Genomic DNA, 26551 nt, shown 5'->3' with positions numbered 1-26551 from the left:
TTTGTTTTCTGCCGATTTATTTGTCAGCCTTTCGCCTTTGCCCATGTGTCGAGTTTGTGTTTGTGAAATGCCTGTTGCTCACGGTAAAATTTTCTGTCAAATTTATTGTACAATAATTTATTTTTATAAAATTTCTGTTGCTCACGGTCAAATTCAACTTTTATAAAACCTTTGATAAAACTCTTCATAAAATAGGACATGTTCTATTCCGTAAAATTAATTTTACGAAACGAACCAATCAGCGAAGCTGACATCAAGATGATGCTGGTGCTACGTCGTGAGAAGATTGTGAAGCTCGATTGGAAACAAAAACTTCTTTCTAAAATGGCAGGATCCGGATGGACTAAGGAAGCTGTTAGCGTTTTACTGGACGAATACCAGAAATATCCTTGTTTGCATGAAATTAAAACGCCACATTACCACAATAGAAATGCAAGAAGAGAGGCAGAAAACGCAATCGCCTAATTCCGATATGAATGCTGGTCTTCTAACCTCAAGTAAATTTCGACCAAGGACAGCAGTCCTCTACCTTCTTCTCTTCTTTTGATCCAATCCCGAGTCCAGCATTTCCTGGCATTTCTTTTCTTCCTTTTTACCACTGTACAACATATAATTTCAGTTAAAGCAGCAAGTTTTGCTTTGCATGTTGGAGCTATACTCTCAAAGGCAATGTAAGTTGAACAGCTGATTCTTGATTTAAAAGTGTATCGATAGATCGTCTTAGTTCAGAAGTGAGTTCATAGATGGCCATCCTGATGCTTCCACGGATTTTGTAAAATAATTTTACCATGAGCAACACAACTTGTTTTCACCAAATTTTTATAAAATTAATTGTACAACAAATTTTACGAAACATTTTACCGTGAGCAACAGGCATAACACTTCTTGAATGCCTTGTATATCAGCTGACCCTAGTGCCATGCCATCAGCGTACATTATCAGGCCAAGTGTGGCGTTTTCGGTGATGGTGGTGATATCTGCCGTATGATCTCCTTGAAGAACTCCGTTTATCTGAGTCCATTCTTTGTATGATGGGACTCCATCATCATCAATGGGATCTGTATTTCCGATCATCTGACTAAGTTTGTGGATGAAATTATCTTTGTCTACGAGGTCGAAAGTCTTCCTACAGTCTAAGAAGACCACATGATATAATTGTGCCTGTTCTACCAAGTAAGTAATTGAGCGATGGGTCCTTCTCCCCTTCCTAAAGCTGAATTGGTTATCTGATTTTAGTCTGTCTATTTCCTCTCCACACGTGCTTTCTGTTCAGATAGTTGAGAAAATTTTAAGACTCATATTTTCAAGTGCAGTATGTCGGTATGAATCTGGGTTGTTCACTTCATCTTCCCCTTTGAAAGGACCTTAACTGTTGAGGTTCTCCATGCCTCTGGAATTTTTCTTGTGGTCATGCATTAGTCTGAAATATGTTGCTTGGGAAGCAACTCTTCTGCCTTAACTGTGGTGGGTATTGCCTATAGTTCTAGGCGTATGTAACTCTGCGGCTGCACAAGAGTACCGCAGGAGTGTGACAACCAGTCAGTACAGCTGATAGCTTGATACGGTCAAGACTTGGTCAAGGCGAACCGGTGCAGTTTGAAGAGTACGTGGAAAGAGCTGGAAGCGAACAACAATTTTATGTGGAACTGAGTAAGACAGTTCATTGGACAGTGACTGTGATAAATGGCTGCTTTTGGTACCTAACGCTGGCCTATATAAAAATGTACGGGCGGGCATTCATGCAGTGAAAATGAAGATGTTGCGACGGTGCATTGGTTTGACTCCTCCAGACCTGTGTTTCTCGACCTTTTCTGTGAACGTGCCTCCAATATTTGTGAAATATCCCACTCAATATATAACAAGCTTAAATTATTTAAAGGGTAACAACCTTGATTTAAATCACCTATATTAATATATTTATATTATTTTATTTAGCCATACAGGAATCGACGTAATAAATACCAGCGTATGACTAGGTTATTTTATTAATTCTAAAATAGAGAAAAGTAATATTGCAAGTAAGTTCAGAGCCGTGTTTGTTAATGGAGGGTGGTTATGAAAGGTTGGCTTAATGGAAAATCAGAGCCAGTTCTCGAAATATCATTTGATCCACTCCCGCTTCCAAATTCAGAGCCCAGTTAGGGTCAGCGCTTCTAAGTTCTTCTTATGGTAGGCGACGACTATTCTCTCCCCTAGCGTCTCAGCTACAAGATTGCAAGCAGTTTGAATTGAGGCAGCCTCGTTCTACCATCCGACAGCAAAGCGGTTGGTTCTCAAGTCTGAGTTAGGTTTGTCAGAGAAACGGAGAGTACCCGCTCTTCAGTCGACATCGAGCACACGAATTTAGAATTATGGGTCGGAAACTTCATCCTTCATTCAACAATACAGCTAAGGCAAACGATATCACTTATCAGTACAACAGCTGAGTGACTGGCTCTCCACCCTGGTGACTAAGGTTCGAATTCCAGTGACTGCATGGGGTGGAATTCTCTATCGGGAAAGGTATACAACAAAAACCAAAATGGACCAGGGTTGCTTCATATACTTTAGAAACAACTGAGATAAACTATAGATTCTATGAAGAAAGTACAGTACGAGTGTACTCTAGTTGGATTTACACTCCTGGACTGGAAGCATTGGTACCCACAAGATAATATCATGAACTTTAATTAAAAACAGAGGGATTATTTCGTTACATAATTGATTAAAGCCGATGTTCAAATCATTGTTGAAGAGGAAACAGATTCTGAATTTTTTAAAAAAACTGATGTTTTACATACTCTACTATCTCTAAGTATTTTCCATTGTATTAATCGACCGTCCACCTCTGTGGTGTAGTGGTTAGTGTGAATAGCTGCCACCCCCGGAGGCCTGGGTTTGATTCCCGGCTCTGCCACGAAATTTAAAAAGAGGTACGAGAACTGGAACGGGGTCCACTCAGCCTCGGGAGGTCAACTGAGTAGAGGTGGGTTCGATTCCCACCTCAGCTATCCTGGAAGTGGTTTTCCGTGGTTTCCCACTTCTCCTCCAGGCAAATGCCAGGATGGTACCTAACTTAAGGCCATTTCCTTCCCTCTTCCTTGTCTATCCCTTCCGATCATCCCATCCCCCACCAAGGCTCCTGTTCAGCACAGCAGGTGAGGCCGCCTGGGCGAGGTACTGGTCATCCTCCCCAGTTGTATCCCCCGACCCAGAGTCTGAAGCTCCAGGACACTGCCCTTGAGACGGTAGAGATGGGATCCCTAGCTGCGTCCGAGGGAAAAGCCAACCCTGGAGGGTAAGCAGATTAAGAAGATTAATCGACCACTGGGACATTTAAAGTAGATATTTATTACAACCTTGGAAGGTTAACACTAAACCAATTCCATGTTGAGAGAAGAAGCAGACGTCAACAAGAAGTGCGAGTTAAGGATAAAACAAAGAAATTACTCAAACAAGCACACTGCAGGTCTATTACACGTACCTACTAACGTAGTTTGAAACAACCATAAGGGCAAGGATTTACGGCTTAACTCCAGTCTGTAAAGATAGATTTTCATTTCGTACTTAAGCTATATGCTTCCCCTATTAAGTTTTCCACTATTTTCGTAATATTCATGATTTCTATGAAGAAGGTAATATTAATTTGTGTGGTGCATTGCAATACGAGACCAATAATAATAATAATAATAATAATAATAATAATAATAATAATAATAATAATAATAATAATAATAATAATAATAATAATAGTTATTGGCTTTACGTCCCACTAACTACAGTGGCTCCAAGAAGTATTCTGTCTGTTAACCTACGTAATGTTATGAGTTTACTGATGATGTCGAAACATGTAATGCCTTGCCGACGTAAATATAATGTAACGGTTGAGAATGTACGGCTTTCATATTCGTTAAGAACAAGCCAAAGGACAGCAATAATCGGAAGTCATTCCCATTAAAAACTAACATCAGCGACATCAACCCTCCAATGTGTATTCGTCCGCATGCACTAATTCAAATATCGCAGGCTAGCGCGCAGTTCATCCAAGGCAGATACCGACGTCAAATGGTGGAGGCAGTGTGTTATTGTTTGTGCAAGGCGCAGGGGAAAATGGGACGGAGAAACAAGGAAACTACAGAGAAGGAACGCCGGATTGCCGTACGTCAATTTAAAGTAGGTAAATCTTATAAAGACTTTAGTAAACTTCTCTGCGGACCAATTACAACAGTAAAAAGCATAATAATACAGATTTACTACAACACAAAAATACCAAAATGCTCCCCCGAGAAGTCCGTCCACCTATCTTGACAGAGAAAGCGTCTAGTGGTCCGTCAAGTTAAAAAGGTTCCAAAATTGAGTGCCGCGAAACTAGGTAAATGTTCACGCGGTAAATAAATTAGTAGGACTATTTCAGAGAATACTGCAAGGAATGTTCTCTACGCAGCTAGCTTTCATGGACGAACAGCCCGTAGTGAGCCATACATTAACAAAGTAAATAGAAAGAAAAGAAAGTAACAAAAATAAGGACTTAGAATTCTGGAAAAGGGTCGTCTTTACAGACGAAACTAAATTCAATGTGTTCAAGTCGGATGGGAGAGTGACGGTTCAGAGACAAAAGATCAGTGAGATGGAAGAACGGAACTTGACTGCTACTGTCAAACACGGCGGGGCTCCATACAAGTATGGGGGTGCAGGAATGCGACTGGTGTTGGGGACTTACATCCAGTTGAAGGTATCTTGGAACACCGTGGATATGTTCCAATTCTGAAGGACCATCTTGTCAAAAGTGTAAAATATATGGGCCTGACAGGGGACTACATTTTCTCCCAGGACAACGACCATGCCAGACTGCGGCTGCTTTATAACACACCACGTTATATGCAGACCCCACCTCAGTCACCGGACCTCAATCCTATTAAGCATTTGTGGTGTGATTTGGAAAGAAACGTATGAAACACACCTATTTCCAACCAGAATGTGTTGCAGGCAGCATTGTTGGACGAGTGGAAGAATATCACAAGAACCACGACTGAAAAGTTGGTGAAGTCCGTGCTCCGACGACTGGCAGAGGTTATTAAATAAAACAGGTAGCCCAACGAAGTACTGAACTCCAAAAGTAACGTCGAAATAGCCACAAGAGGGCACGGACGAATACTTCCTGGAGACCACTTTACGAACTGTTCTGTTGTTTTTGTCTGTTTTGTCAATTAACAGGGACAATTGTGCAGTGTTTTTTTCCTTGTGGCTACTATGTTTCATACATAATAAGCATTTGTCTGAATTTACAGTTTTATTTCAATAAATCATCTTGCAATGTTTTCTATCAGAGCGACGAATTTCTGGAGCCACTATACTTTTATGGTTTTCGGAGACGCCGAGGTGCCATAATTTAGCTCAGCAGGAGTTCTTTTACGTGCCAGTAAATCTACTGACACGAGGCTAACGCATTTGAGCACCTTCAAATACCAACGGACTGAGCCAGGATTGAACCTGCCAAGTTGGGGTCAGAAGGCCAGCGCCTCAACCGCGTGAGTCCCTCAGCTCGGCGAGACCAGTACAACATCAGATGAACAGAAAACTGCGACATCATGAAAATATTGTATAGGCTACAAATTTCAAGTTGAGACATACACTGACTGACAGAGCAAATGCAACACCAAGAAGGAGTGGTCAGAACTTTATGCCAATTGCAGGGTAGACTGACGTCACTGAGGTATGCTCATGATGTGAAATGCGCCGCTGTGCTGCGCAAGTAGCGAACGATAAATGGGACACGGCGTTGGCGAATGGCCCAATTCGTACCGTGATTTCTCAGCCGACAGTCATTGTAGAACGTGTTGTCGTGTGCCACAGGACACGTGTATAGCTAAGAATGCCAGGCCGCCGTCAACGGAAGCATTTCCAGCAGACAGACGACTTTACGAGGGGTATGGTGATCGGGCTGAGAAGGGCAGGTTGGTCGCTTCGTCAAATCGCAGCCGATACCCATAGGGATGTGTCCACGGTGCAGCGCCTGTGGCGAAGATGGTTGGCGCAGGGACATGTGGCACGTGCGAGGGGTCCAGGCGCAGCCCGAGTGACGTCAGCACGCGAGGATCGGCGCATCCGCCGCCAAGTGGTGGCAGCCCCGCACGCCACATCAACCGCCATTCTTCAGCATGTGCAAGACACCCTGGCTGTTCCAATATCGACCAGAACAATTTCCCGTCGATTGGTTGAAGGAGGCCTGCACTCCCGGCGTTCGCTCAGAAGACTACCATTGACTCCACAGCATAGACGTGCACGCCTGGCATGGTGCCGGGCTAGAGCGACTTGAATGAGGGAATGGCGGAACGTCGTGTTCTCCGATGAGTCACGCTTCTGTTCTGTCAGTGATAGTCACCGCAGACGAGTGTGGCGTCGGCGTGGAGAAAGGTCAAATCCGGCAGTAACCGCGGAGCGCCCTACCGCTAGACAACGCGGCATCATGGTTTGGGGCGCTATTGCGTATGATTCCACGTCACCTCTAGTGCGTATTCAAGGCACGTTATATGCCCACCGCTACGTGCAGCATGTGCTGCGGCCGGTGGCACTCCCGTACCTTCAGGGGCTGCCCAATGCTCTGTTTCAGCAGGATAATGCCCGCCCACACACTGCTCGCATCTCCCAACAGGCTCTGCGAGGTGTACAGATGCTTCCGTGACCAGCGTACTCTCCGGATCTCTCACCAATCGAACACGTGTGGGATCTCATTGGACGCCGTTTGCAAACTCTACCCCAGCCTCGTACGGACGACCAACTGTGGCAAATGGTTGACAGAGAATGGAGAACCATCCCTCAGGACACCATCCGCACTCTTATTGACTCTGTACCTCGACGTGTTTCTGCGTGCATCGCCGCTCGCGGTGGTCCTACATCCTACTGAGTCGATGCCGTGCGCATTGTGTAACCTGCATATCGGTTTGAAATAAACATCAATTATTCATCCGTGCCGTCTCTGTTTTTTCCCCAACTTTCACCCCTTTCGAACCACTCCTTCTTAGTGTTGCATTTGCTCTGTCAGTCAGTGTATATTCTGACCACGAATTTATTGAAGAAGGAAATGGAGAAACGAAAGTTGGCTTATAGACGTATCATTCGGTAATTCTTTCTGTTATGGAAATTGTTGTCTGTACCAAAACTATGAAAAAATGGAGTTTTCAACTTGTACGAATGACAGTGGATAGAAAATCATGTGAGAAGTATACAAAGGGGCGCAGAATAAGGGACTAAACCTTCATCAAGACTCACTCTTTGCCAATTTCGAATTTTTTATTTGTTTTAAGTCGCACCAAAACAGATAGGTCTTATAACGACGATGGGATAGAAAAGGCCTAGGAGTGGGAAGGAAGCAGCCGTGGCCTTAATTAAGGTACATCTCCATCATTTGCCTAGTGTGAAAATAGGAAACCAAGGAAAACCATCTTCAGGGCTGTCGACAGTGGGGTTCGAACTCACTATCTCCCGGATTCAAGCTCGCAGCTGCGCGCCCCTAACCGCACGGCCAACTCGCGCGGTTTTTCAATTTTCTTAGGTGGTCTACGGTTACTTACACAAGAGAATCTTGATTAAGCAACGGTGCGATCTTTTAGAAGTTAATCTTATTTTATTGCAGTTCATAAAACTGATTCATCAATGCTGTACAAATCGAAATATATGATAGAATGAATGGTAGATGTTGTTTAATGAAGTTTAATGAAGTTCGACGTGTTTCTGCGTGCATCGCCGCTCGCGGTGGTCCTACATCCTACTGAGTCGATGCCTACATCTGCTCTGACGTTTTTGTCGTCCATCGTCCGATTTGTTCACAGAAGAGGGTACATTTCGAAGGGATAGCACCATAAACTCGCATAACACGTGGGCAGTTGAAAATCTTCATAGCACTGTTGTCGCTAATCGTGAATAGCGCTTTGGACGCGATGTGTGATGTGCTGATGTGCTCTTTTGATGGAAACACAGTATCACGCTATATTGTTATTTGAGTCATCAGTCCATAGACTGGTTTTATGCAGCTCTCCATGCCACCCTATCCTGTGATACTGATACCCCAAAGCCTCTCTCAATGACTAACGAGACAAAACATATGCACGATTCACTTTACAAACAATGAGCGAAAGAGATACACAAGGAAGTGCACTGTCTTCACGGCGATATGTCTTTTAGGGGCAATCGCGAACTCACACTTGAGGGGTCTGGCAAAGTTCGAGGACGGTGCAATAAATAATAAGGTAACAGGACCTCTTGTTGAGTAAATACACGTGACTCCTCCATACATGAATAAATAATATGGATTTGGTACGTACTGTTCTTACACATTGTGCTTATATTTGTCTTAACTGAAGTACTTGTTTTTATGGTATAACGAAACATCTCAGGGTCACATGTCTGACGGCACGATACATCATTGGTTTACAGTGGTCAAATAGGACGGACCAGCGTGTGCGTCCAATACTGTACAGGTCGTATTCTACGACATTTTGATGTGCTGATGTGCTCTTTGGATGGAAACACAGTATCACGCTATACAGCTGTATTTAATTTTTTTTTTTTTTTTTTTTTTCTATTTGCTTTATGTCTCACCGACACAGATATGTCTTACGGCGACGATGGGATAGGAAAGGCCTAGGAATTGGAAGGAAGCGGTCGTGGCCTTAATTAAGGTACAGCCCCGGCATTTGCCTGGTGTGAAAATGGGAAACCACGGAAAACCATTTTCAGGGCTGCCGACAGTGGGGCTCGAACCCACTATCTCCCGATTACTGGATACTGGCCGCACTTAAGCGACTGCAGCTATCGAGCTCGGTAAAACATTTGTAACAAACATTGTGAGGTCGGGGGTGATTCCTGGGACTAGAATATGAAAACATCTGCTTATGAATTCATAACCTACAATGTGCTTGTATTGAGAAACAGGTGTTCCACATTACCACTAACATTCTGACGTTTTTGTCGTCCATCGTCCGATTTGTTCACAGAAGAGGGTACATTTCGAAGGGATAGCATCATAAACTCGCATAACTCGCATAACACGCGCACACGTGGGCAGTTGAAAATCTCCATAGTACTGTTGTCGCTAATCGTAAATAACGCTTTGGACGCGATGTGTGATCAACTGATCTGCCCATACCTGCTACCTCGACGACTGAATGGACCAGCGTATCTGATCGTCTCGTGGAACAGGCCAGTCTGTACTACTGGAACATGTGCTCCTAGCAGATCACAGCGTCATGTAGCTCCAGCGTACTTTAGTTTGTATGTACGCCAGTTTTGGGACAACAACTTTCCACGACGGTGGATCGGGCATCCAGGTCCAGTGCATTGGCCTTCGCGATCACCTGACCTTAATCCCGTTGACTTTTACCTGTGGGGACACACGAAAATTGTGGCTTAGCCTACTCTGGTTAACTACATCAACGACCTGGAACAGCGTATCAATAGCAGCAGTCCAGCTGTCGGACAGGATCCAGATATCTACACCAGTCCATGCTGATGCTATTTTTGGCGAAAATGTTGAGCTTCTCTTGTGATGAGACCAAGGTAACTCAGTAAAACGGCATTGTAGGACAAATGTATATAGGGACAATTTTTCTTATTTTCATCCGAGAAATCACCCTCCAAAAGTTTGTTACATGTATATCTCAACATTTTACCACACTTCCCTCAGCTTCACCATTTATTAAGTGATATTGTTTACCGTTTAATTGGTGCTGTCTGCGATAAGCCTGCTCTATTTTGGAGTCAAATTGGAATAAATGAGATCTTACTTATTGAACTACCTAAGTAAATAAAGCTAAGAAAAATAGATTTAACAGGAAGATTGCGTACTCTTGTTGACACCATTCACTGTCACTGTCTTACACTTACCGTATTGGCGAAAGGACTCCGTACTGCAGTACCGTCGCTGAGGTAGACCTGAGTAGCTTCGAGAGCCAACTGGCCCCACACCTAGCAACATCTGCTGACGTGAGTATAACATATCGTCCTTATTACAAGTCACATCTATTCATACAGTAAACGTGCTCAGCAGGAAAAGCACTTAACTGTTTCTCATGCCTACTAATATGTTTTGCGCGTAAAGGATCCTTCAGGCATCACAAGGTATTTAATTTTCATGTAGACATTTCTGTTTATATCTATATACATATTTTATGTACTCGTACTTATTTAGTGATAATCAGATACAGGTACGAAATGCATATATTTATACTGACATATGGCATTAAAACAGAGTTCTTATTGTTTTATTTGTTCGAGTCCACGATGAATTTAAAGAAATTTCTGCGATACTCAAAATATCAGGGCTGGAATAACAAAAGCCGTACTTTATTGTATAGTAAATTTATATAACATAGGTTATTTAACGAAATTATGCAACATTTACAGTTATAAACCTGTACGCGTTTGCAAGATCCTAATCTATGTAAGATAGCTTCTAAGGCACAGAGTATAAAAGCTTGTTGGTAAATTTAATAACCACATGGTCACAGCTATCGGACTGTAGGTCTTTTCAAGTTGTGTACCAATTGCACTGCCATTTGCCTGTGAAAGTGGAACTCTTCTGGATGTTTCTAAGCCTGGTAAGTTAGTTTTGTCGGGACAACACTTAACCTTGTAGCATGTTAACGAAATGAGGTCTCGTCGGCTTCTGAGCGCTACCTTGCAGGACATATTTCCAAGAAGCAGGACATAGAAAACATCTCCGTGGTACCACTTTAATGTCCAGACTAACTAAACTAAAAATGTGCTATCATGAAAAGTACTTGCTATAATCTGATGTTACACTCTCGTATTCAAAGTAGAACGTACCCAATGTCACTGGTAGTAAACGTACTTCGTACGTAAAAGCGTAACCATTAGAGTTAAAAAGAAAATGCATGTGGCCTTTACTGTAGAAAGGAATTTTAAGAACACATCATCATCATCATCATCTGTTTACCCTCCAGGTTCGGTTTTTCCCTCGGACTTAGCGAGGGATCCCACCTCTACCGCCTCAAGGGCAGTGTCCTGGAGCTTCAGACTCTTGGTCGGGGGATACAACTGGGGAGTATGACCAGTACCTCGCCCAGGCGGCCTCACCTGCTATGCTGAACAGGGGCCTTGTGGAGGGATGGGAAGATTGGAAGGGATAGGCAAGGAAGAGGGAAGGAAGCGGCCGTGGCCTTAAGTTAGGTACCATCCCGGCATTCGCCTGGAGGAGAAGTGGGAAACCACGGAAAACCACTTCCAGGATGGCTGAGGTGGGAATCGAACCCACCTCTACTCAGTTGACCTCCCGAGGCTGAGTGGACCCCGTTCCAGCCCTCGTACCACTTTTCAAATTTCGTGGCAGAGCCGGGAATCGAACCCGGGCCTCCGGGGGTGGCAACTAATCACGCTAACCACTACACCACAGAGGCGGACTTAAGAACACATGCTGGACTTTATTTGGTAATAGGACGAACCACTTGCCCATTACTTTGGTCTGCTATGTGTTAAAACACGCGTAAGTTCAGTAAATTGCTACTTATTATCGAGGTCACTTTTAAAACGGTTAATTATCGCAAATCAGGTCTTTGTTGAACTGAATATCTGAGGTACAGTATATTCCTACCACATGTCATCTCAATCGCCTATCACGCGATATTTTCAGATAATTTCCAGAATGATACATTTTTAGGTCAATATATTGAAATAAAACATAGTTAGTCATGTGGCTGCTCTCATTCAGAATGTTTCAAGAAATTCCGCTGCGCGGTTTAGATGTGATGTCGCTTCGGGAGGTAGACAGACTGCTTAGATTGCATGTTACAAATCTCATTCCGTATTGACGGTTATCACTTTACAAATAAAAAGTTTTACACAATCCTCCCTTCCCATCTAATATAGTTGGTTGTTTTGTATTGAAAAGGATGATCATATAAGACTTTTTATTTGTAAAGTGACTGCTTGGACGTTTGCATCTTTAATGTGACCTTTATAATAAACAGGAGTGTATATACCGGGCGAGTTGGCCGTGCGCGTAGAGGCGCGCGGCTGTGAACTTGCATCCGGGAGATAGTAGGTTCGAATCCCACTATCGGCAGCCCTCAAGATGGTTTTCCGTGGTTTCCCATTTTCACACCAGGCAAATGCTGGGGCTGTACCTTAATTAAGGCCACGGCCGCTTCCTTCCAACTCCTAGGCCTTTCCTATTCCATCGTCGCCATAAGACCTATCTGTGTCGGTGCGACGTAAAGCCCCTAGCAAAACAAAGGAGTGAATATGTTCTTTAAAGTAACATTAATTCATAACTTCGTATTCCAAATCCTAAACATTCAACACATTGTTCAAAAAGAAACAACTTCGCCCTTTGCGAAAATCAAATGTTCATAAATCTTGGTCATGGGCATCCATCCATCAACGGCTACTAATTTCGGTTGACCATAGAGTAGGCCGTATTGGCGCATGAGTACGCATGACCGTTCGGACACTCGTTGGCTGGGGTCCCGGGTTCGATTCCCGGTCGGGTCGGGGATTTTAATCTTAATTGGTTAATTCCAATGGCCCGGGGGCTGGGTGTATGTGTTGTCTTCATCATCATTTCATCCTCATCACGACGCGCAGGTCGCGTACGGGAGTCAAATAGAAAGACCTGCACCTGGCGAGGCGAACCCGTCCTGGGATATCACGGCACTAAAAGCCATACGACATTTCATTTTTACCGTTCGGACGCAGTTTCTTTTTTAAGCTATATAAGAGTTTAATAAAAACAGCTTTGGCAAATCCGTCCGTCCGTTCAACAGGACCGACTTGCTTCATTTTTGTTATATTCCCTCCGGGATTTCTTGCCGGTGAATCATAAGTCATTGATAGGTCTCTAAGTTTAGCCCACTGTACCCGTGCTTCGCTACGGTATTCTACATTGTATACGGATATCGAAGTAAATGACTGTATATGCTGTGAATAAGATTTTTTAAGTTGCATGTACCTTAGCGTTATCCAGAAACTGCAGAGGGAGGCTCCTATACGTTGTTTCCAATTTAAAGTGCAAGTTGTGAAGTTGTGATGACAACGGCAGGTTCACTTGCCTACTGCCATTCACAATTGCGTAGGGGATTTTTCATTGTAGTGGCAGGCCCCATTACCCACAGCGCGGTCACAATCAATTTGGGGAGTTTTCATTACAATGGCAGGTCCCCTTTCCTACTTCCAGGCAGATTACAGTTGAGAAGTTGTTATTATAATAGCAGGCAACTTCCCTACTGCCAGTCAAAATTGAGTTGTGTTGTTATCATTATAATGGCAGTCCCCTCTTCTTACTGTCAGTTACACCGAGTTGGTGAGTTTCCAATATAATATCAGGCCACTATACCTAATGCCAGTCACATTTTAGAATGGGTAAATTTGTTTACAATGGCGGTCACACTTGCCTACTCCCAAACACAATCGGTTAGGGAAGTTTTGAACAAAATTGTATGCTCCCTTGACTTCTGCCAGTCAAATTGAGACGGGAATTATTAATTACAATGGTAGTCCCTCCTTACTAATGCCAGTTACACAGGAGTTAGAGAAGGATCCCATTCCTACTGTCAGTCAAAGTCGATGTGGAGAGTAATGATTACAATAGCAGACGCCCTCCTGCCGAGAGTCACTATCGATTTGTTTAATATTACTTACAATGGCAGACAAACCCTTTCTACATCGCTACAATTCGACTTCAGTGAATATATATATCTACATACGAAGTATATGCATGTTTACAATACTGCAGACCTTCATGTACAGATTATCTGCTGCTAAACGATACATCATATCGACAAACGGATTGTACCATAAGACGCCTCATTTAACGGTCTAAATGGCTGTCTTAACCCTTTCGCACTCAGCGCGCCGATCTATCCGCGCGAGAGGTTATGGCGAGAAAGCTCACGGCGCCGATACATCGGCTCTGTCCTATTTAGGGATTTCGGTCATTTGCGTAGCTGTTAAATGGTAACAGTTGATCGTGACAGTAACTTAAAGCGTTGAATTTGCGTTTTACTCTACAGATATCGCCTCCAGAGCTACAAAATATTTTTATTTTCGACTAACGTAATCTGTTGACCGTGAATGTTTATGTTGTAGTTATTCGAAATTGTTATTGCGTGGATCTGTTTTGGTTGGCTTATGAATACAACAATTTGATCTTGCTATCAGTTTAGTTTAGAATTTTTTCGTTTTTATGGTACATCGTGTGTTCGCTGTACTTCGCGAACTATAATTTTACTCCTTCTCATTACTCCGTTGTTGCACGTGCTTGCGTCATCTTTTAATCGTAATGGCTAGGCCATATTCAAGGCCAAATGAGGCCGATATCATTGAATTGTCAGATTATTTAGACAGTAATAATGACCTTCTTTTGCCGAAAGTGATCCCCGTTATGTGGGAAGTGACACAGTCACAGATGCTCCCCGTCCATCGGACGGCGAGGACCTGACTTCGTTGACAGTTACGTGTACAGCGAATTACTTTCTGCCGTGCTTCATGAATGAATTGCAGCACACACATCATATTGATATCAAATTATTCAGAATTCAATTTTCTTTCTTTCACGTCTACGAGTAAAGAAGAAAGACGCAATAATGTCTGATCATTCTGTCATTGAAAATCATCATTTATTTTTTTAAATTTATTATCAAAGTTTAATCTTTTTTTTTTTTTTTTGGCTTTACCAGTAACAATACGTCCAAGGTATATTCAGTTCTGAAATGCTCATAATTTCCTGTATTAGTGTGATTGTTTTAATATGTGTTAAACTGTTTTGTCATTTTTAGTAATTTGGTTTGGAAAATCACAGAAATTTGTTTGAGCGTCTACGAGCAAACCCCTGCAAATAGGCTGAACGCGAAAGGGTTAAGATATTTTCTCCTGTCTCATCTATTTATTGGGTAAAATTGATTTAGAAACGTTGAACAGGGTGAAATTTGGGTAAGGTTTTCTCACAGTGCATTACGTTCGGGTACTAATATGACAGCTAAGAACATAGAATTTGGCTCACTTATGAATACTGGGTGGGCCAATGTTCGTGTAGAAATAGATGATCTACCTTTCGTATAAGTGATTCTAACTACGAATTATACGTGTACAAAGAGAGAAATGTTGGTATTATCGAGAAATAGAGACAAATCTAATATATAAGGAATAGAGATACGACGAAACGTCATAGGACCAACGTTTCAGGTCACTCCAAATTGAACGGAGATTGTGCCATCCGTTTTGTTATAGGACTTACCGTTTAGCCGCAAAATATCTCGAAACGAATGTCTGCACCGTCATTAAAATTGCCTCCATATTTCGATATTCTTCAGGGATAAAAAGTGAAAAATTTGAAGATCTTGGAAGTTTTCCGTCGGTTACCGGCTAAAATGTATAATTTTGCCTAATTTCAATTTTCTAGCTCGTCTGGCAGATTGTGCCGCAATCTTGATTTTGGGTGAGGGGGAGGGAGAACTTAGGACTATCAGGAAACTAAAGCTAAAACATGTGCAGATGGTCATTATTACCCCTTAAACGGATAGCTGTAAGAAAATTTCGCCAAAATAGTCAATACACAGACACACCGTCGTTACGATTTTATTTATATAGATAAGGAATCTGCTTCTCGTACAACACAATATGGGCTATGTTCGCTGGACTTAGCCTGCTAAACCGACCGTTCATGATATCTCCCTTATTAATCCCCCTGTCGAAAAAATGTCCACGAGAAAAAAGTTTTAGAAATGTATTTCCATCAAGTCTGGTCGATTTCCAATCAGATTGGTCTTGTATATATTGTGGGAGAGTAAAATCACCGTTTCGGTTCCCTAAAAACCTCCAATCCATTCCGGGAATTTGAAATGGTATGGACCTTAAAACCTACCTTTGGACAGGTGGACAAGTTATAAGTAATACCCTTTACAAGCACCCGCTCTTGAGTTAAGTCCCGTGGGACTTGTACCGAAAAACGGTCTGTTAATGATATCTCCCTTATTAATTCTCGTGTCGAAATGATGCACATGAGAAAAAAAGTTTAGAAATTGATTTCCATTCAGGCAGGTAGATTTCCATTAAGTATTGTTGAGTATATTTTGTGGGAGTGCAAAATCACGGTTTCGGTTTCGTGTAAACTCCCAGTCAATTCAGGGATTTAAAACAACATTGGCCCTAAAACCTACCCAAGTACAGGTGGATTCTAAATATGAAGTTTGGTGGAAGTATGTCCAGTAGTTTTGAAGTTATAGACAAACAGACAAACAAGCAGACAAGCAGACAGACACCAAAGTTAAAAAATATGCAAATGATCATTATTACACGTGAAACGGATAACTGTACGGAAATTTCGCCAAAATGGTCAAAGATCAGACACACGGTCGTTACGATTTTATTTTAAAAAACACTACAACCTGTTTTCCAGTCAATGACCGGGTCAGGGATAGGATGAATGAAGCCCCCAACTTGCAACGAGGGTATGAATTGTGCCAGCTGCCGTGGCCTGTCGCACTCCTCTAGGCCAATGATTTAATGACTGACAGTTGAAATGAAATGATAGTGGAGAATGTTGCTGGAATGAAATATGACGGGGAAAACCAGAGTACCCGGAGAAAAACCTGCCCCGCCTCCGCTTTGTCCAGCACAAATCTCAAATGGAGCGACCGGGATTTGAACCACGGTATCCAGCAATGAGAGGCCGGAGCACTGCTCCCACGATTTTATTTATATAGATAAAATCATTAAATGATTACTCCAATTATCACAAGCGAAGGCTTATTCTAACCAGCAATACATTCTGTACTTAACAGGTTGCTAAGCGACTATCCCCCCTGGCGCTACAACCCTTGAAGGGCCTTGGCCTACCAAGCGACCGCTGCTCAACCCGAAGGCCTGCAGATTACGAGGTGTCGTGTGGTCAGCACGACGAATCCTCTCGGCCCTTATTCTTGGCTTTCTAGACCGGGGCCGCTATCTCACCGTCAGATAGCTCCTCAATTCTAATCACGTAGGCTGAGTGGACCTCGAACCAGCCCTCAGGTCCAGGTAAAAATCCCTGACCTGACCAGGAATCGAACCCGGGGCCTCCGGGTAAGAGGCACGCACGCTACCCCTATACCACGGGACCGGCAAGTCACTATCACTTCCATTAATATTCTGATATATTTGATTTTCATCCTTAGTAATGTCATTGCATGGAGCCAGGTTTGATTACTTCAGTACCTGTCAAGCCAGAGAGTATACACTTCCTCTGATCATGGAAGAATACTATTCCCTGCTAAATACACTTTGATTCTCTGACCTTTCCCAGCACCCAAATATACACTTAAGAAAATGGAAATTGCAACACCATGAAGGCATTGGTCGTTTGTGTTGATTGTCAAGATATGGAACGATGCCATATAGGTATGTAAACGATCAAAGTTTCAGACCCATTGGATTGTTGCTACAGGTCTCCTCACGTGATTGGTCGCGGAGGAATCAACTCCAGTATACGGACTCTGGTGTAGCGTAGTTGACTTGCAGTCTGTGCAGTCAAGTGCTCCCCGTCAAACATGCCTCGACGACAGAGAAGAGCACGCTATCAACAACTGTCGCCGTTTGAGAGCGCTCGGATAATTGGGCTGTGTGAGGCTGGATTATCGCTAAGGACTGTCGCTGCACGTGTTGGGCGACAGGCATCTACAGTACAACGTGTATAGCAGCAGTGGTCAAATGAAAGTATCCACACTCGTAGACCTGGCACAGGCCCAGCGCGACAGACAACTGTGAGAGAGGATCGCCACATCATTCGGATGGCCCGGATGGATCCCCATGCAACAGCAGCGCAAATTCGAGCAGCTGTGGCACCCCACGTTACACAACAAACAGTTGGTAATCGCCTGCGTGCAGCTGGCTTACGAGCCCGTGTCCCTGGAGAAGGTGTTCCATTGACCCCACAACAGCGATGTGTAAGGCTGGCCTGGTGTCAGGAGAGATCGACGTGGGTCGACGAATGGCGTAGGGTCGTCTTTAGTGATGAATCGCGCTCCTGTCTTGCCCGCAGTGATCGCCGGAATCGTATGCGCCGACGTACCGGGGAGAGGGGCCACTCAGATCTTATTGTCGAGAGGCACACAGGGCCAACAACAAGCATTATGGTCTGGAGAGCTATTGGCTTTAATGTGAAATCACAATTAGTGCTTGTTGAGGGCACTATGACTGCTCGACAGTACGTTGATAGGGTACTCAATCCAGTGGTTGTCCCTATGATGGCGAACATTGCTAATGGGATGTTTCAGCAGGACAATGCCCGGGTTCACACTGCACGCATCTCCAGCGAAGCTCTCCACGACATCACTACCTTAGAATGGCCCGCCAGATCCCCGGACCTCAGTCCTATTGAGCATGTGTGGGACATGATGGGTCGACAACTGGCCAACCGTCCTCAGCCACCCACAAATCTGGAACAACTGACCCGTGCAGTGCAGCAAGCATGGGCCACAATTCCTCAGGAAGCGATCCAGGGCCTTATTGACTCCATGCCTCTACGAATTCATCAATGTATTGCAGCTCGTGGTGGGCACATCCTGTATTGATTGTTGTCCAAACTTGCAGTCAGAGGGACCTGAAAGTGTAATCATCGAAGCACAACCGAACACTCGTCCAGCATGTTCAATTACAGCAATGTAGCACCACTCCTTCTGGGTGTTGCAATTTTCATTTTCTTCAGTGTGTTCAACAGAAGATGGCAGAGCGTTTCTAATAACTTACATATTGCTAAGAGAAAAAGTCTACGTACAAACAGACCCCATCATGACACACGCTTTAGGCATTATCTGGGAATATCTATCGAAGGATAACCTAACGAATGAATACTAGAAAAAGCGAAGGTCGTGTACGTTTAAAAAGTTCTCTGTCTGGAAAAAAAACGCTCCTTAGGAACTAACCTATGAGGTCACAAGACAACCGTTTTATATAGAAGAACTGCGATTAAAAATATATTTGCCTTCTACGACACTATACCAAGCTTTGCATCAAGAACTGCAGGATAACAAAGGGAACATATGGATAGATTTTTACCAAAAAGACAGTATGATGACGTCAGAATGGATGAAGGATTCTGATTACGAACTGCGGCATGCCATAACGCGCTTCTTAATAAATGCTCATAAAACCCATTGAAAAGGGCAGGCAAAACAATATGACTACGAGAGGCATATCAAGAAGAGTTATCTGACCTATTTATAACGAACACTGCGGAGAAGCACGAGTTCCCTAGTTCTTAATTATGATACTTTAGAGTAAGTAAAAACGCTGGTTGCCACCAAATATTGTGATCGGGCTTATCTTGATGGTGGTGGTGATTATTGTTTTAAGAGGAAGTACAACTAGGCAACCATCCTCTATATAACACTAATCAGATGGAAAATAATGGAAGGGATCCGACACTTCGAAAAATGAAGATATCGGCCAAAGGAAGACAAGGGCCACGAAGGGCATGAAAATGAAAGACTCCCTAGCCCTCGCAAACCTAACAGCGTCGGGGTCGGAAAAGAACAAGGGTTGACCAAGGGAAGTCGGATAGGATAGATGTAAGTGAGGAGCCTGGCACAAGTAAGTGGAAGCAATGCCAGGACTCAGCTGAGGGCCCCGTGGTCGCCAACCCACGCTCCAAAGTTCAGAGCCCCTGGGGCTTATCTTGAGCCATTAAATATGGCAGATGAGTCACGTCATGTTGATCTATTATATAAGACACAGCCTGCACGGTTGCTACGGTTACACTTCCGTCACGCTAACTTTCGTAATGCAAATTTTCAGATGACGCTCAGCCATATGTCAAAAACGTTTACGAACGAGGTAATGAAATAAACATATCGGAGTACAAGACAAACTACTGTAATGAAGACTATAGATCAAGAACACCAACAGTAAAGTCCTACAGTAATTTATTATTGTCTCCTCAATCATCTACGTAGATCTAAGTGTAAAACACTCAATCTGAGTGTTTACTGTAGCGCAGGAATATCTTGTTTTGACATGAATATATGAGGCGTATAGTTTCAAACATGACCAAGTCCATCTTTTGCACGTTCTGATGTTTTGATTTCCATGCATTCCTCTTTACCAGATGAATACAACGAGAACGAAGGTGGGTTTCAAATCCGGCCAGATCACATTTAAAATTACAGCAGAAAATTACGTTTCATGTCAAAGTTGGCCAAGTTCCTGTTAACGCGCACGAGCCAATAACCCTGCGCTATCCAGTCACGTGATGACTTCGGTAAAATGGTTGACTGAAGTTAGTTCGAGTCACATGTGGTGGTTCTGTTTGCGTGTATTTTTAGAAACGTTTTATATATATAATTAATTGGGCGTTTTTAATAGTATTCATATTTGTTGTGCAATAAAATGGAGGAAATAAATAAACGCCATTCCAGAAAGTGGCAACGTGATCCTTCCACCTGGAAGCACACGAGGGAAAAACAGCTGAGATGAGTACAATCAACAATGTGTTGTTAGTGGTGATTCAATCAAGGCTCGGTGATGTGTTTCGAAGGCACGATGGTATTGAAACTATATGAATCCACATATTTGTAAAATATGCAGTATTTAAATGTTAATTAGCCTCTATATTGGTTACAACGTTGAGTAATTTTACACAAATATAATGTTTAAAATAATAATCTTTAAAGATTTTTCACTAAACCTTAAATCATTTTTAATCATACTTGTTCCAAATAAAGTCAAGATGAACACAGTTGGAAAATAGGCCTAATCTAGATTTCTTTTTTCCTTACGTATTCTGCGATGTCTTTATCACAGTACCCAACCTGTGATCACAGAGGAACAAGAAAGTGTAGGCTACTGAAAATGAAAGATATAAAAGACTTCCATAGTGCATACTATGCACACCCTGTTAAAGCTAAACAAGATGCTTTTATTCTAAGGTACTGTCGCATAAGCATACCCAAAAAAACGGCAAAGCAGAAATAGTGCATATTAGGCCAAATTTTCTAATTTAAGTTTCAAAGATGGCCAAGTCCTCTTAGGTAAGTTTCAAAATTGGCCAAGTCCCATAGTTAGATTCAAACATGGTCAAGTCCAAATTTTAAATACATTTTTCAATTCATGTAATATATTTAGACTGTAAAAATTGTATGGTTATGAATTAGAAGCCTCTGTTAAGCAACATAAAGAATAAAGTGTCTGAATATATATGAATTAATATCCTAAAAGAGTTTTTTGCTTCTCCTAAAAAAACAGCTCAATGGACTTGACCATGTTTGAAACTATACGCCTCATATGTTATGACTGGAGGTATTCCGAAAATTCGTGTAACGTAACGGGACAACATGTGTGATGAAAGTGACGTCACATTAGTCGTTACCGTAGGCGTTGGTCGCCAAAGATGCTGCGGCTGCAAATTAAGTTCCTTTGATGTTGAAGTGAAATTCTCCTTGATATCACATTGAGTTTCATTTATTGAAAGACATATTCATAATCATTAGTTTTTCGCAAAGGGAAAAGTTTCCTTTTTTTAATAGTAAACACCAATTGACATAACAAATTGACGGCAATGAACTAGTAGTGAAGTTTTCAATGAAGTCATCACGAACTCCCTTAGATTGAAGGGCGCAGTTGATAATAAGAGAAGTTATAACTTAGGTCACTTGTAACTTCTACATAATTTGACAAATTTAAGCCATCTCCTCTATAGGTCATAGAGGTCTGTCGAACAACGTAAGCATTAAGTGTGACAGAATTGGCCACCCTGTTATAGACAGAGGTTGCCATCTAGAAATAGTAGCTTCTTTCCTCAATTCTTAGACTTCCTGACCAGGAATTGAACCCCGCACTTTTCCCCAATTTCAGTATGGATCCGCTGGTTTTGATGAGTCGTTTCCATCGTACTTAGTCTCCTCTAGAAATCTCTAACCCCATTACCCTCTTCCTTGTGTGTTCGTCTTCTCGGCGGATAAGACACCCACATTGTCTACTGTATTTTCGTTTGCAATTCGTTCGCTTTCGTTGTTCCTCCAACGTGTTCACTCCTGATCTTATGGAACTTTTTACACCAAACATCCATCTTAACATTCTTATGTCAACAACGTGCCACTTTCTTCTGATCTGATCCTTCGGAGGGAATATTCTCCACACAGAAGAGCTGATTTGATAGGTGGTTGGTGGTGATTACTTTTTTAAGAGGAAGTACAACTAGGCAACCATCCTCTGTATAGCACTAATCAGAGAGAAAAGGGAAGGGATCCGACACTTCGAAAAATGAAAGTATCGGCCAAATAAAGACAAGGGCCACGAAGGGCGTGAAAATGAGACTCCTCGCCCTATAAATAATTATTTGCCCAATTTTTCCTCTTGAATTCCAACTGTATCTTCATATTATGATCTTTCCTACTTGTAAAAGCTCGCTCAAGCTTATTGGTCTGCTAAAATGTCATTCCTCGCCATCTCTCCACTGACACTTCGAAACATACCACATAGTCGAGCATCTCGCCTCCTTACTCCCAAGTCTTCTCAGCCCAAAGTTTGCAACATTTTCGTAACACTACTCCTTTGTCGGAAATCACCCAGAACAAATCGTGCTGCTTCCCTTTGAATTGTTTCCAATTCTCAAATCAAGCAGTCCTGGTGTGGGTCCCATACACTGGAACCATACTCTAATTGGGTTTTGAGAATCATAATTATTGCAGAAATCAATTCAACACTGAATTCGCTGTATGTGAAACACGTTGCCAACGAAACGTGGACAGCAGATGAGCAATAAATTTGGTTTGCCCCATACCGTACTCGTAAAAAATCGACTGTGCAAATGTCCTAGTAACATCAATTGTATCTCATATTAGAGATTCTGCCTATCAACCTACATAACTGTAAGAATTCCCATTACAGAAAAGACTCTATAAATGATTTTATGTAGCTATATAATTGTCTTTCTAATACTTCCTATCTCTCTCGGACGATGTGAATAATGTTGCATCACAGTTGAACTTTAGTTAGTTTGTATTATTGTCTATTCGTGGAAGTGTCACTCCAAGCGTACTGGAGTGAATGACAAGAAAGTTGGTATTTGAGAAGGTACAGTGGAGAGAGAACTGGACTACAGAATAATAATACAATATTCTTGAGTAGAGGTGGGGTTTAGAGGACGCTCCAAAGTGTTATTTACACATATTTCCATTTTGGTTATTTTTTTGGATATCGACTATACAGTAAAACACAACAGAGGTAAAGAAAGTATTTTGAATATTTTTGTTCACCTTATTTTCTGCTAGGACGATTATTATTATTATTATTATTATTATTATTATTATTATTATTATTATTATTATTATTATTATTATTATTATTATTATTATTATTAATCTGTTTACCCTCCAGGTTTGGTTTTCCCCTCAGACTCAGCGAGGGATCCCACCTCTACCGCCTCATGGGCAGTGTCCTGGAGCTTCAGAGTTTGACGCGGAGGATACAACTGGGGAGGATGACCAGTACCTCACCCAGGCGGCCTCACCTTCTATACTGAACAGGGGCCTTGCGGGGGGATGGGAAGATTGGAAGGATAGACAAGAAAGAGGGAAGGAAGCGGCCGTGGATTTAAGTTAGGTACCATCCCGAAATTTGCCTGGAGGAGAAGTGGGAAACCACGGAAAACCACTTCCAGGATAACTGAGGTGGGAATCAAACCCACCTCTACTCAGTTGACCTCCCGAGGCTGAGTGTATCCCGTTCCAGCCTTCGTACCACTTTTCAAATTTCGTGGCAGAGGCGGGAATCGAACCCGGGCCTCCAGGGGGTGGCAGCTAATCACACTAACCACTACACCACAGAGGCGGACATTATTATTATTATTATTATTATTATTATTATTATTATTATTATTATTATTATTATTATTATTATTATTATTATTATTGTCGGACTCTTTGAGGTCTTCAGCTCCGAGGATGCCGGGTTACATTCCCGGACAGGTTGGGGATTTTTATCACGTCTGATTAATTGTTCTAGCTCGGGGACTGGGTATTTCTGTTTGTCCCAACACAACACTTTCCTCTTCATATTCAGACAACACATCACTCTACGAACCACCACAGAAACACTCAATATCGATTACATCCCTCCATATAGTTTTGGCGTCATGAAGGGCATCCATCCGTAAAAAGGGCCAAATCCACATGTGCTACCCCATGGATGTGGGAAAAGCGGTATTATTATTATTATTATTATTATTATTATTATTATTATTATTATTATTATTATTATTATTATTATCATTATTTGCAGCGATTTGCAGCGTGCTGTGATACTACGTGTGAGGCGCTGACTGATGCACACAGAACGTGGGCAGTATGAAGAATGTAAAAATAAAACGAACACAATGTGCTGTGTGTTCTGCTGAGAATAAACACAAGTAAACACAGTTACTGTGTTATGAACCATAGATCTTACCGTCGTTAAGCGTCGCCCGAGAAAATAAACCCTCTAGTGCATTAGCCACTTATTTGCTTTCACGAGCGTTGCACTGTAACTCTGTTTCTGGAATGAGTAGGCCCGAGTCTCTTTGTTACTTTCTGCTAAAAAGAGATACGGAACAGATCTGGCTGTTCCCCAGAGACTTGTGAAGATATACAGAGAAAATGAGCTTACAGGCTTCCTCTTCACTATTCCGCAGAGTGAGACCAATTTCTTTTTTTACTTCTGGTCAGACTTGAGAGGGAATGGTAGCATCGTTGTGCAATATACGATCTGGCTATCGTAAGAGGTGACTATAAGGGGCTCTCAACTTGCGAGCGTAGGTCGGTGACTACAAAACCCTCAAGCTGAATCTGGCATTGTTTCCACTTGTGCCAGGTTCCTTACTTTCATCTTCCTATCCGACCTCCCTTGGTCAACGCCCTGTGGGTGGGGGCGGTAGAATAATACCCACGGTATTCCCTGCCTCTCGTAAGAGGCGATTAAAAGGGGCCCCAGAGGTACTCATCTTGGGAGGGTGTGTTAGCGACCACGGGGCCCAAAGCTGAATATTGTCATTGCTTCCACTTACTTGTGCCAGGCTCCTCACCGTTATCTCTCCTATCAGACCTGCTTTGGTCAACTCTTGTTCTTTTCAGACGCCGACTATATTAGGTTTGCGAATCCTAAGGAGTCTTTCTTTCTCATGTCCTTTGTGGCCCTTGTCTTTATTTTGCCGATATCTTCATTTTTCGAAGTGCCGGATCCCTTCCATTTTTTCTCTCTGATTAATGGCATATAGAATATAGAGGATGGTTGCTCTTAAAATAATAATCACCACCACTATCCTATGGCGAACTCTTGTCCTCTTGCAATCCCGACGGTATTAGTTTTGCGAGGTCTCTGATGTTTTTCATCTTCACACCCTTCCTAACCCTTCCCCTGGTTCTATCAATACCTTCCTTCCTCATCCATTTTACCTCTGATTAGTGTTGAGAAAGGGTGGTTATCCCTCCTAAAACAATAATCACCAGCATGGGCGCCCGCAAGGGGGGGGAGGGCAAGGGGGGGCGCTTGCCCCCCCCTGGAATTCTAAAATGGTTGATGTTCAATTGTTTAATATCATACCAGATTATTTCATAAACTGAACTTACTGACAGTCATCTAGGAACTGTTAAAAGCAGAAATTTCTGTAAACAACTTAATGTTGCTGACGTTATATTGGTTTTCATATCCAAGAAAATTGTTAATGTGCCCCCCCCCCCCCCTGGAAAAGATCCTGCGGGCGCCCATGATTTCACCAGCATTGTCCTGGTTTGAAAATGACGAAACCATCGTTAGAGCTGCTGATGGTCAGCTCACAGCCACACGTCTCACCTTGTCAGATCTAATAAAGTCACGTCCACTGGCACATTTAAGTTTAGTTTATAATTCTATCCTCGTTTCGGTGTATGCCATGGAACTTAAATAAACTATCTTGAAGATTTCTGTTTTTTAATAAAATATGAGAAAATATTCTCACCTGGAACGGAGTGTCAAGGAATTTCTAATTGTAGGGGAAATCCGTGTGATTTGGACCTGCGTATAACTTGAACCGATAATATTTTTGGTGGCCTCCGTGGCTCAGACGGCAGCGCGTCGGCCTCTCACCGCTGGATACCGTGGTTCAGATCCCGGTGACTCCATTGAGATTTGTGGTGGACAAAGTGGAGGCGGGACAGGTTTTTCTCCGGGTACTCCGGTTTTCCCTGTCATCTTTAATTCCAGCAACACTCTCCATTCTCATTTCATAGCATCTATCAGTCATTAATATATCACTTTGGGAGTGGCGACCCCATCGTACTAACAGCCTGTATCTGCTTCATTCATTCCATCCCCGACCCGGTCAATGACTGGAAAACAGGTTGTAGGTTTTCATTTTCAGTATTTTTGGTATTTGCAAGTTTGGTCACCCCCTGCCTGAGGCAAGGTCAGCAAGACAGCTGAGGGTAGCTTTCTCCCTGGAAGTTGTTTTGCTAATGGACTTGAGATTGACGGGGAAAGAGGAAAACAGTCTGAATATCTAGGTAAGTTTTAACATAGCTTCATTCACACATTTTAAGTACTTCGCATATTATTTAGTTTTTGATTAAATCTTGCC

At 42.6% G+C, this 26551-nt stretch overlaps 1 protein-coding gene across 3 annotated transcripts in view; it reads right to left on the bottom strand.

Annotated features, from left to right (window-relative positions):
• Positions 1-26551, bottom strand: part of FipoQ (F-box/LRR-repeat protein FipoQ) — a 201714-nt gene that overhangs the window by 65585 nt on the left and 109578 nt on the right. Inside the window, exon 2 of one of the 3 annotated variants that reach the window (XM_067151623.2) lies at positions 9862-9942. The exons of the other annotated variants lie outside the window; for them this stretch is intronic. Within the exon in view, the coding sequence (XP_067007724.1) occupies positions 9862-9942 (81 nt within the window). The remainder of the gene's footprint in view (positions 1-9861; positions 9943-26551) is intronic. 3 annotated transcript variants of the gene reach the window in all.

Source organism: Anabrus simplex, chromosome 7 (assembly GCF_040414725.1).
Source record: "Anabrus simplex isolate iqAnaSimp1 chromosome 7, ASM4041472v1, whole genome shotgun sequence".
Taxonomy (NCBI): domain Eukaryota; kingdom Metazoa; phylum Arthropoda; class Insecta; order Orthoptera; family Tettigoniidae; genus Anabrus; species Anabrus simplex.
This window is presented reverse-complemented; position numbering and strand designations above follow the sequence as displayed.